Consider the following 12,621-nt stretch of genomic DNA (forward strand, 5'->3'; position numbering starts at 1 on the left):
ACACTGTATTTTCATTGGAACTCAAAATTTTGTAGGTTTACCTTTCAGTCCAGTCACATCTTTTAGTCTTTTTAAGTATGTCTGTGCCATCTTTGCACATTTGCTCATTGACACATTCATATACAAAATAGCTCAAGCTTAGAGTACCTGTGAACACTGATTCCAAAGTCTTGCCAATAGATTCCCAGCTGACTGCAGATTCAGACTTTGACTGCGCCATTCTAACATATAAATATCCTTAACTTAAACCATTCAATTGTGGCTCTGGCTGTGTGTTTAGGGTTATTGTAAGATGAACCTTCATTCCAGGCTCAAGACTTCTGTAGCCTCTAAAGGGTTTTCTTCAAGTACTGTTCTCTATTTGCTACCAGTTACAGTCTCTACTCTGACAGGTTTTGACGTCACTGCTGGTTTTATAACACAAGAACCTTTGTGTTTGTAGCCCAAACGTTTGCTCTATGAATACTTTTATTTTAGATGTAAAATCCTTATCCCAAAATCTTCTACACAATTTCTCCTGTCTCAAACTGACCCATTTGGCCTTTGTACTGACTGGACAGTCATTTGAGATTTGGAAGTGATATGGAGAATATCCCTTCCATCTCATGAGGGACCATGGGGAGCTATTAGCTCCAAAAAAAAAACAAATAAAACACAGAAAACCAAACCAAGCTGCTCGTGTCTAAGTAATAGTAGTCAGATTTGAGCATGTAACTATACATGTAAAGAAATAAGTTTATTTATTAGGAAAGAGTTGCAGTTATGCTTAACCTTACTTCACCTTTTAAATACGGAGTCCCAGCCAAGTAGTCACATGGGCTCACTTGGTGAAAGAAACTCAAAACCAACACGTTCTGCATCCAAGTACATGTGATGCAAGATGAACAAACACTCTCAGGCAGAAGAAGACAACGGAAATGCACACATTTACATACAATACCTGGAATAAATGCTTAGGAAAAGCAGGGGGAAAAAAACTAAGTTGATATATTTAAGTCAAATCTCAGGAATCAATGCACATCAAGACCACCCCAGATGGAGATGTTTGTATCTGCCCTGCCACTGGGCCTCCAGGAGCCCATACGGTTATATAAGAGCTTCAGGTTCTCTGTTGACAGGATTAAAAATGAACACCAGCCTCCATGTTCTCCACCACCACTATGTCCAAAGATCTGCTCTAACTGTGTGCCTGGAGGCAAGTTGTCTCCAGGCTCCAACATCACTTGTATGGGTAACATGGTCTAACGGCAGAGAAATGGTTACTTATGAGCATCCACAGCATCAAGGGTTATTGCCAATTTGCCATGAAGACACAGGCTAAAAATAACACTTTGCCTCTGTGGGATAAGGCATTAAAGAGGGGGTGGGGGCACAGAAGATTTCAAAGTCTTCCAACATTGTGTTTTAAGGGAAGCTGGTCATTCACCTGATGGGTGACAGCAAAAACCTGAGCATAACAACCTTTTTTCTACAATATTGTGCAATAAAATTATGATCTTCTTCACTGACAACATGCATATAAAAGCACTGTTAGACTAAACACTGCAGGTGTTGGTATAAAACCACTCACACTGCCAGAAAAGAGTCAGATTTTTGTTTTGCTCAGCTTATTAAAATTAAAAGTGAAAGACATAATGTCCTTATAGTGCTCAGTTTTTAAATAAGCACTTTCAGACAGCAAAATTAATTGTATATCCTTTGTGGAAAACTGTAACTTAATGGAGTAAAAATAGCAGCCCATAACCATAATTAGAACCAAAAAATGACCTCCACGCACCCCTTCTCACAGCTCTGTTTTTTTTCCCAGAGAAACTGAAACTTGGTAATATGTGACCAGATTTCCCAAAATTCAACTGAATTTCCAAGAGAAGGACCGTAAATCTGCAGTTTGACAACTAGCGAGTTCATGCACTACACCAGCATGAGTGTTGAGTGTTTTTACCTTGCACAAATATTCCACCAAATCGTCAATCCCTGTGTATCATAAAAGTATCTCCTTAAGCCGCTTGTGAACGTTATTCCCCCCGCCTGTGGCAGCCGTGGCGGGTTACGGGCCAGCTGTTCCTGACGCACTCAGGATTCCCGCGGTGAAACCGGAGGAGCTGCTCCAGGTGGGGTCAGATCAGACCTTTGACAACGTCCCGTTCCCACACAGCTGGTCGCTCAGGAACATGGTTCCCAGAACCGCCGCAAACTCAGATCAAAGGAGGAAAACGCCGAGGTCTTTCAGAGTGGCACTTACTATACCCCTGAGAGCGGAGCACACTCCGTTCACCTGAATGAATGGCTACATCTGATGATGCGCATGATACCCTCTACTCCCTTTGCAGCCTTCAGGTGCACGGCAGACCTAAGTTCACAAAGTGAAAATCATCAATGTAGATGTTTTGCACACAGATAGTTAAAGCGTTTGTTCCCCAATAACTGTGATTAACTATAACTTATAGATAATACATGCCCAACATTTAATTGGAGAAATAAAAAAAAATTAAAGTACAATCGTAAATACGGATTTAAAATGTAACCACTAGATGGCAGCAGAATGCTCACAATTGAACCTTCTGTGTATACTCACTATACACCATTATGCTACGTAAGAGTGCTAAAATCTAAGAAAAAAGTAGTATTTTCAAATTTTATAATTTTTGCCTAAACTTTTTTGATCCATATTTTCTTCATTTATGATTTAACTATTTTATAGTGCTACTTTGATATTTAAATCGTCATTTTACTTATTTGTTGCATTTACCAAGCGTGTCAGTTAAACCACCTTCACGCAAAACAAAACAAAAAACAAACAAACAAACAAAAGCAGCAAAGAATTTAGCTGCAACAGAAAAAGCAAGTAAGAGGTCGGAACTATTCGAAAAAGAGGGAATCCAAAAAATGAGGCGCCGTTACTATGGAGACATAGGGCTACATTCGACGCGCAGCAACAAGGTTTGTCTGCTGTTCCTGCTTAGTTGTTGAAAATTGTAGTTGTTTCAGGTAGCTACAACTAAAATATTGTGAAACATTAAAACTATTTTGGTACAACTATAAAAGCGTTACGTAGTTTATGTAACGATGTATTTCACTGTCGCTAACTGGACTTTTAATCACTTCTCTTATGTCCGTGTTGTTCATAGGATTATTCGAGTAGGTGTTCGTGTGGAGAGTGATAGTATGGACTCGGAGTACATAAAGAAACATCTGGGAGAGTGCCTGGCGAAGGGGCTAGCTGAAGTAGCCGAGCTGAGACCGGTACACCCCATCCAGTATCTTGGTCACTGGCTCTACAAATATACGTCTAATATTCAATTCGAGAAAGAGGTAAGCAGCAGTTTCTTTTACTGGCCAGCAGGAGACACCATACCACCATACCGTTGCCATCTTAAATCTTTTCTTTAAATTACAATTTTGAAACCATGTAAGTATTCATACCATTTATTTTTTTCCACATTATGTCATAATTACATATGTCAACACATTTTATTGTGTGAGTAGGTTTCAACATGTTTTTGTAAATAGTATATCAACAGGCACATATTGTTGATTATTTGCAAAGAAAGCTCAAACTCAGATTAAAAAAAGATTGTATTAATCAGTTTTCAAGTTTTTTATAGATTCTCTGTTGGATTCAACTGAGGATCCATAAGTATGGACTTTGATTGGGCCACCCTGCTTGGATCTAAACCTTTCCTCTTAATACCTAACCATGAGCCACATAGCTTGATGCTTGATGGTATTTTGGCACAAAATATTTCTGGCTATAAAGAGGATGTAAAGACCAAATTAAGTATTTTTTTACTATTTATAGTTATTGTCCTCAACTCGTAGAGCTGTGCAAATGTTTTAAATCAATTCTAAATGTATTGTTATACTTTTCTTGAAAGCTTCCAGACTATAATCGGAAAAAAGTCCTTATTAATACTTGTCCAGGCTTTCTGAAGGCCTTCCCAAGTTTTTTCTTTGCAGTTTTGATGCTTCTTTATATAGTGAAAATGTTAAACAACATAACCAAATCCCACCACGAGGTTATTGTTTTACTTCCAGTTCTGTGTCTCCCTCATCCTAAACCTATTGTTGCTATTGTTAAAGCTCTGATCTTTAAACGGGTTTGAAAGCTGTTCACGGATAACAGAGGCTTAGACAGTCTAAGCTCATCAGACTAAAATATATGGCTGCCAAATCTCAACCACCTTTTACCTAGACATGAAAAAGCCCACCAACAGACCAATGCAGAACAATGGTTTGGTTCTAAGAAATAAGATTATTATAAAATCTTTTAAGAAATAAGATTATAAATACTTACATGCAATGACATAATACTAACAAAGTCAGAAAAAGTTAAGATGTTAATGTATCACATTATTTTTACAGAAAAAAGAGCAGTTTGCTCTGTTGGAGGAAAAGATTGCTGAATATAACAGACAGAAAGCGCTGAGAGAGGAGGAGGAGAGAGCCGCTAAAGTCCTGGAAGAACTTCTAAGAGTATGATTATCACTAATTTTGTCTTTAGAATCTGTTTAATCATTTACAAGTTGTTTTTTTATTGCCAGAACTTACTTTCCATTTGTATCTGCTGATCAAAATGTATTACTTGAAGCACAACAGAAAAGGTTAATTGTCAACTTTTCAACAGGAGGCTGAGAAACCCATAGAGCCGGAAGAACCCATTGAAACCATTGCTGAAGATGAGAAGCCTGCTGAAGATAAGAAACTGGTAAACATAGAGTAACCCAGCTCATAGCTCAGGTGGAAAATATGTTGTCAGGACAGTTATTAGATATCCTCTCCAGAAATATGCTATTTCTATAAGACTGACAAGAAGAAACTTGCCGTTTGAACAAAGGCATTAGAAGTACAGTTTGTCACAAGCAATGAGGGGAAAAAAGTAAACACATGGAAGAAGGTACCTTGGTCAGAAAGGATCACAGTTTTTGGCCAATGCTCTATATTCCATGTTTTGTCCCTGTCATGTGACAAAACATGGAAAGGTTTGAAGGTCGAGTCACATATGTCACAAGATCTCTCTGCAACATTACAAAAAAATATTGCCTCTATCTGTCCTGCAGGTGACTGGTCAATCTGAGTCTGGCAAAAATGAGGAACCAGAGCAGACTGACCAAATACAATCAACTCCCAGACAAGATGGCAGTGATTTACAATCCAACATTGCAGAGAATCCGCACAACAAACCTGAAACCTTTGACTCTCCAAATGCAGAGAAGGTGATGCAGAAAAAGTGCAGTTTGCATGCCGGCGATCGTGGCTCACTGCATGTATACATATTGCGGAGAAGATCCAGTGCATGAAAAAAATGTATGGCCAGGTGGACAGCGTGAGCTGAAGTATAGAAGACAGATGAGGAAAGAGATTCTTCAGTGAGAACAAAGACAAGAATCAGGCTGAGATACAGGAGGATGGCAAAGGTACGTTTGTCACTTTCAGTTCAACTTGTTTTTATCCTTTACTTCAAGGTGGATGAAGAAGAGAAGGATAAACCTGAAGACTCCGTCTATGTGGAAACAGCCTCCACTTTGCAGAACGAGGAGCTCAAAACAGAGAAAACAGTCCCACTTGAAGAACAAGAAGAAGCCATGACAGACACCAAACAGGAGACTGAAGAGCCCAGTTCTGTTCCTCTTCAAAACCAGGTGGCTCATTGATCCTGTTTTTTTACTCTTTGCTGCTGCTGCAGTGAGAGGTTTGAGAAAGATCAATTTGCTCAGAAACCAGAAACAGAAGAAAGAACAGAAGAGAGTTACTGAACTTTCCTCTCATGTCAGGAGGAAGTCAAGTCATGCGTGACACCATTGATTTTTTTTTTTTGGCTACAAGTCACATAGAGCAACAGTGAAGAGTCAGAGAATTGAATTAAGGGAGATTCCTCATACAGTTGCGCAGAAATAACTTGCAAAATCTTTTTTTTTTTTTTTTAAAAAAAAGCTCATTTATTTCACTGATTAAATCCAAAAAGTGAAACTCATAGTGTAATCTAGTTTTGCATTGTTGGATGTAGTGAACTGCTCCACAGATTCTGTATGAAGGCCAGGCCTGTTTCGTTAAGGTAACATTTCTGTATGAAATTATTTTCATTGGTGTGATTCGTCTTATATAATAATCAGATTTTTTTTGTGAAAGTCCTCATGATAAAAAGAAAGACTTTCTTGAAATATATTATTTTGTACGTGTTTCACTTTTTGAATTTGGATGACATTTTAAACCACTGAAATGCTGCTGTAGATGATCGACAGTGAAAAACAAAAACCAGGTCTCAAAAAAAGGAAGAGAGAGCTTAAAGTAAGATGCCATGATAAAGCTTTGTGCTGCTTTTCAATAATAAATCGAAGGACGGCGGTCTCTTCTACAGGTGATCGATCAGTCTGAGTCTGGCGGACATGAAGAACCAGAACAAACTGACCAACTGCAATCGACTCCCAGACCAGATGACACTGATTTAATATCCAACAATACAGAGAACCTTCACAGCAAACCAAATCCTGCTGCCTTTGACTCTCCAGATGTAGAGAAGGTGATGCAGATAAAATGCTGTATGTATGTTGGGGAATGTGGCTCACATCATATATACAGATTGAGGAGAAGCAGAGTAGAGCCCTTGCATGGAAAATATCTGCCCATGTGGACAGAGTGAGTTGAAGTAAATGTTTAGAAGACAGATGAGGAAAGAGAGATCCTTAAAAGAGAACAAAGACAAGAATCAGGGTGTGTTCAACTTATTTTCTTTGTAACTTAAAGGTTGATGGAGAGAATGATAAACTTGAAGACTCTCTCCAAGTGGAGACGACGTCCACTCCTCTACAGAGCGAGGAGCTCAAAACAGAGAAAACAGATCCAACTGAAGAAGAAGAAGCCACGACAGACACCAAACAGGAGACTCAAGAGCCCAGTTCTCCTCCTCTTCAGAACCAAGACAAGGTGGCTCACTAATGAACCTGTCCTAAATTTATACTCTTTGCTGCAGTGAGAAAGTTGAGGAAGATAAATTTGCTCAGAAAGCAGAAACAGGAGAAAGAACAGAACAGAGTTACTAAACGCTTAACCAGAACTTTCCTCGTATGTCAGGAGGCAGTCAAGAGTGCCACCACTGATGGTTTTGGCTACAAGTCACAGAGAGTGACAGTGAAGAGTCAGAGAATTGAATTAAGCAACATTCATCATACAGTTGCATAGAAGAGACATGGAACATCATCAAAAAGTGCAGATTGTCTGGCCAGGTGGACAGAGTGAGAGGGAGTTTAGAAGACGGATGAGGAAAGAGATGCTTCAAAAAGGACAAAAACAGGAATACGATTGAGGTGCAGGAGGATGACAGGAACATCGCTTTTTTTATATTAAACCAGCAAAAATATAACATTGATTACATAAATAACAGCATATGTACTGTAGCTTTTTTCAGTTTTCTTTCCCATCCTTCCCTACCTTACTGCCAAACAACAAACAAACAAACAAAAAAAAAACACTGAAACGAAACAACTGTCATTCTGAATGATTATAAGCAATTTAAACTCATGAGATCGACACAGACGAGGAGAGTTGAAAAGGTCAGCACATTTTCAGTTTCGTGTGTACCCTTCCCTGGGACTCCAAATGTATCAGCACTATGAAGTTTGCCAGATCGAAGCGTTGTCTAAATTGTGATAACGGGAATATCACTTTAACATTTAGTTTAGCTTCTTTTCCATCTTTCATTTCCAGGTTGATGAAGCAGAGAAAAAATCTCAGGATTCTGTTGGAGGGGATCTGCAGAGCGAAGACGCCAGCTCTCTTCAAGACCAGGACAAGGTGACTCACTGATAAATAAGTCTTGTTTTTAGCTCTATGCTGCAGCAAGAGGTTTTAGAAGCTGCAAACTGCTCAGGAAAAAGCTCCAGGGCCCGGTTATTCAATGCTCAACCAGAACTTTCCTCTTACGTCAGCTGGCTGACAGTCATACAAGTGATACCACTGATAGCTTCGGCGCCACGTCACAGAGAGCAGCAGTGATAAGTCATAACATTTCTCACAACCCAACCAGGACAAAGACCATACTCATTCCCGCAACACCGGAAGATTAAAATCTCTCTTGCTGTATGTTTTTCCACTGTTGTGTCTCTTTGATGTTTTTGTTCTCAGTGGGGGTCAGTCTTAATCTTTTATAGCCTTTTTGTGTAGCATTGAGTTGTACCAGAGAGGCTAAGCAAATAAAGTTTAAATGATTGATTGATTCGCTTAAAAACAAGGCAGATAACCAGAAAGATGGGACACAATTGTACTCAGAGATTTCTTCTGTTTTTGATGTTTTTTGTCACTTAGATGTTGCTGACCATGAGATGAGTTTTACTATCGGCCTAGGCTAACCTGAGTAAATGTAAAATAAATTTCTCAAATTATTTTATTTATTACAGTAAAGATGTTATCCAAACCACTCTGCTCCTATGTGGAAAAAAAAGTTATTTCTGTTGTTTTCTGTAAGAAAACAACAGAAATAAGGGGGAGGGGGATTGCCATTTGCAGGCAATCCCCCTCACTGGTTTGGTAAAATCACAGTCACTCAATCCCGTTACAATGAAATCATCAACTGGAAGCATTTTGTTTTGCTCAGGTTATCCTTTGGCTGGTAGCAACATTTCTTTGATTATCTGAAACAGTTAAGTGTGATAATACAGCAAACAGAAGCAAATATGTAAGGGAGCAAATACCTTTTTCATCACACTGCAGAGGTTTTGTGTTGCTTCATAGGGAAGACAGGGAATATTACATTTCCATAATCTAACTTTGATCTACATAAATGCTTAGGGTGAAGATGATGACAAATCTGAAGAATTAGCCCAATTAGAGGCGGACTCACCTCCACAGAGTGAAGAACTTGACCGAGAGGAGACATATCCCGATCAAGAAAACGTTGAGTTCAACGAGGAGATACAAGAGGCAAGTTCGACCACTCTTGAGGACCAGTCTGATGTACTTCAAAATGTAAACTGGTTATGCTTTTTATTCACCGGTGTTTGCAGATAAACAGTTACAGTGTAAATGAGAAATACTTGTAAGATGTTTAACGTTTATTTGTGATGTTTTTCTATGCGCAATCTTAGGAGACAGAGGGACAGCTCGGGGATGAGGCATCTGATGATTTGGCTCCCGCTGAACCCTCACCATAATGATCACCATGACTCAGCCGAGGCAGCCTGATGAATCTCTCAAAGACTGAAAACAGAGGTCATATTTCTAGAGGCTGGCTTTTAAACTGTTCAAATCCTTCCAAACTAGTGATTTACACACAAAAAAACAAACAAAACAACAACAAAAAAACAAACAAAAAAAAACACGTTACCCAATAATAAATGTTACCTGGAGTGATTCTATTCAATCTGTTTGTTTTCTTTAAGTGTTTGTTAAAATTGCCACCTAGGTTGTGTGTTACAGAAGCATTGAGAAATAAATCAAGTCAGCCAAGATAATAAATTCGTATGGAAATATAAAGGTTGTGATTTAACATTACCCAAGGAAAGGCACCAAGAGGTGTTAATTCTTTTGCAAACCATTTGGGCATTTGGTTCTGGACTTATATTCCCATATGGTGCCCAGTAATTAATGTCAATCATCTAACAATAATGCGCACGCCTGGGTATATTTTGTTTTATAATATCGAAGCAGAAACAGAAATCTGCCAAAGTTCACAGCAGATTTGTGAAATCTGGCGTTTCACAAATGTGACTCTGCATTTTCTAACAACCTTTGAACTGGAGGAGGGTGAACTGCGTAACGATGACTGTTTCTTAATATCCATTTTTTTTCTTTTCTTTTTTTTTCCTGATGCGCAGTAGTCCTGCGGATCGTTAAATCGGAACGCAGCTGCGGCTAATCTGACACTGATCGGTTTCTGGGTCCAACAGAAAGGGGGCTGGCTTTGGGCTGCAGTGTGGAGGATCAAATCGAGCTGTAGTTTAAATGCGCTCCCAGTCGTGGCCCTTAAAGTAGAGCAAAAGCAGTGAGGGGAAACAGGAAAATGGCCATGGCGCTTATTGGAGACACGGTGGCCACCGTGAGTGGCTTCGTCACGGGAGTTTTGAACTTTTTCACGGACTTCTTTCTTACTCCACCCCTGAAAGCCACTCTGATGTTCTTGGAGGAAGCTGAGCTTAAAACCCTGAAAGGAGGTAGGTCTGAACTTAAACATAAACAAACTTTTATAAAAAAAAAAAAAAAAAAAAAAAAGTCATCTCTTAACTTTAATGAACTATTGAAAGAAACCATTGTGCTACTGCCGCGTGACTTTTAATCGCTTGCTCGAGTCATGCCCTTCAAACTCTTTTCTTTCCCCAGAAATAAAAACGTTCAAGGCCAAAACGCTGTGGGAAAAGTCAGGAGCGGTAGTCATGGCAGTGCGGCGGCCCGGGTGATTTTTGTGCAGAGAGGTAAAGTTACAATCTATCCAGGCAACATCTATAATCCACAAACTGTTCACCCTGACACAACGCCCATTCTTAAATATTCCTACCTTCCTGCCTCCCCTTTTCTTTCTTTTCAACTACAAATTTTATCAGTGTGCAGTAGGTTATGCTGTTTGTCATACACTGCAATAAATTCTTGGATAAGAAAGTTCTAATTGTATTCTGGGCATCCTCAAACATTGTTCCCATTGTTTTTTCCCTCTTGTGGAAAAGGAGATTATAGTTCAATCCCTGGTCACCAAACTGAGCCAAGGGAAATTCTAGGTGGTCTGCTTTTGCAACCTACTCCAAACTCTAATCAGAGTATTTAAGAATGTTTTATATAGTGCTCATTTTCTTCAAACAAATTTTTGAAGATTTTTATTTTAAAGCTCGTGGGACACAAACTGCTTTAAAGTGTAAACTTTTTTATTTTTTGTCTTCTCTTCACTGTTTCAACAGGAGGCTGCAGAGCTGTCCTCTCTGAAACCCCAGCTGGACAAGCTGGGGGTCCCTCTGTATGCTGTGGTGAAGGAGGACGTGGGAACCGAGGTTCAGAACTTCCGACCGTACTTCAAGGGGGAGATTTTCTTGGATGAAAAGGTTGAGGCTTTTTTAATTTTTTTTTTTTTTAAACGAATAAATTGATGCATGGTTTAGCCAGTTTGCCTTGGGGAGAAAAATGATCAGTGGAACCATCCTTCAGATCAGTGTTTTCTATAATCACTGAGCTCATTGAGTTTGTAATGAATCTTAAGTTTGCATGACTGACTGATGAATCCTCCTTCGCTTGCAGAGGAGGTTTTATGGGCCCCGTGAGCGGAAGATGGGACTTCTGGCTTTCATGCGTTTAGGAGTTTGGTTGAGTGGAGTGAGGGCCTTCAGAAAGGGCTTCATTGGAAACGTTTTAGGGGAAGGCTTTGTCCTGGGTGGGGTGTTTGTCATTGGACGAGGCAAGCAGGTAAATCTTAATTTGAATAAGAATTGACATAAAATGCATTTGTATAGATTTGATCTGTCAAACTTGCATTTATCCTCCTGCAGGGAATATTACTGGAGCACCGAGAGAAGGAGTTTGGAGATAAAGTCAACATTTCAGATGTCCTCCAAGCAGTCAGAAAAATACCACAGTAAAACATAGTACAATTTTAGATGTGTGAATCAAGGTTTGTCTCTGGGACATGAGGATTTCATTGTGTATGACTGATTGTGGAACTTTGGGTGTGTTCATGATGGTCTGTTTTTAAACTCAACAGAGCAAGCAGACTTGATGTTTAACACCAAATTCCGTGTATGTTGTACTGCAGAGCAACTCGGGAACCAGAGACTGACCTTTCAGAACAATAAAGCATCTTGTTATCCTCTGGTTTGGTTTGTCTCAGTTTGTGTAAAATAAGTCCCCCTGTTTTGAGGTGGCTACTATACCATAATTACTGTTGGATGTTTCTAATTTCTAACATTTCAGTGATTTGCTGTGCAAAAATGGTCTGGGCTCTTCTTATGCTATCAGGAATTTATCTATGACTAAAGTGTGGCTGCAAAGCCTTAACTACTTTTTTTTTTTTTTTTTTTTTTTTTTTTTCCCTCCCCAAAGCTACTCAAGCAAGTGTAACTAAGTCTTCACTCCGGTTCTTTTTCTGGCTTGTTTAAGCCTCACTATTATAAGTTGTATTAAATGTGCGGGATGGGGCTTAACTTTTGCACATTAATATTTTTGGAGAAAAAAAAATGGGTATAATTTCAGTGTGATGCAGGCAAACTTGTAAGGAAGTGTCAGTCGCCACGCCAGTCATCCAATCAGACACCTTTATTCGCTAACGATCCAGCCAGTGACGGTCACTTCACTTCGATGTGGCGTTTCGTGAATTCGAGGTGAATAACGCGTATCGCACAAACGGGTGTGCAAGCTGTTTGCTATAGTTTGTCTTTCCTCGACCGCTGTGGGATGATTTAACGGACGTTTTTATTCGTGCTTATCGAGTTGGATTAATACAGAACGGGAGGGACTTTTCCTGTGTCGGTTTCGTTCTGGACCTGAAACGCATGTTTAGTAAGGTATAGTCGTCTCAGAACTTTGTATATTGTTTTTTAGTCATGTAGTCTACACGATATCTAGGAGATTTTTTTTAAATGTATAAATAAAAAAAAACCCGTAATATAACCTATTTTTTACAATGATGGATTAAATTTCGTTGGCGCAGCCGCA

At 39.3% G+C, this 12,621-nt stretch overlaps 2 protein-coding genes across 2 annotated transcripts; both read left to right on the forward strand.

The window, feature by feature from the left end:
* The first annotated feature begins 3,147 nt into the window (after positions 1-3,147).
* LOC106921391 (uncharacterized) lies at positions 3,148-9,970 on the forward strand. Its single transcript, XM_088016609.1, has 9 exons — positions 3,148-3,312; positions 4,363-4,473; positions 4,625-4,705; positions 5,058-5,213; positions 5,463-5,639; positions 6,356-6,517; positions 6,742-6,921; positions 7,702-7,788; positions 8,782-9,970. Exons 1-9 carry the CDS (start codon positions 3,166-3,168, stop codon positions 8,998-9,000), a joined length of 1,320 nt encoding a protein of 439 aa, XP_087872735.1. The 5' UTR covers positions 3,148-3,165; the 3' UTR covers positions 9,001-9,970.
* LOC106921392 (peroxiredoxin-like 2A) lies at positions 9,843-11,779 on the forward strand. Its single transcript, XM_014993065.2, has 5 exons — positions 9,843-10,142; positions 10,309-10,400; positions 10,878-11,018; positions 11,212-11,376; positions 11,460-11,779. The coding sequence occupies exons 1-5, from the start codon at positions 9,992-9,994 to the stop codon at positions 11,547-11,549; spliced, it is 639 nt and encodes a 212-aa protein (XP_014848551.1). The 5' UTR covers positions 9,843-9,991; the 3' UTR covers positions 11,550-11,779.
* The last annotated feature ends 842 nt before the right edge of the window (positions 11,780-12,621 follow it).

This window comes from Poecilia mexicana, unplaced genomic scaffold (assembly GCF_051168715.1).
Source record: "Poecilia mexicana isolate PSO_F unplaced genomic scaffold, ASM5116871v1 scaffold_19, whole genome shotgun sequence".
NCBI classification, from domain to species: domain Eukaryota; kingdom Metazoa; phylum Chordata; class Actinopteri; order Cyprinodontiformes; family Poeciliidae; genus Poecilia; species Poecilia mexicana.

Bases quoted from the DNA above. Each gene is read 5' to 3' on its own strand.
- LOC106921391 (XM_088016609.1), top strand. From the start codon at position 3,166: ATGGACTCGGAGTACATAAAGAAACATCTGGGAGAGTGCCTGGCGAAG. The intron at 3,313-4,362 runs GTAAGCAGCAGT...TTATTTTTACAG, and splicing joins ATATTCAATTCGAGAAAGAG to AAAAAAGAGCAGTTTGCTCT. The intron at 4,706-5,057 runs GTAAACATAGAG...TCTGTCCTGCAG, and splicing joins CTGCTGAAGATAAGAAACTG to GTGACTGGTCAATCTGAGTC.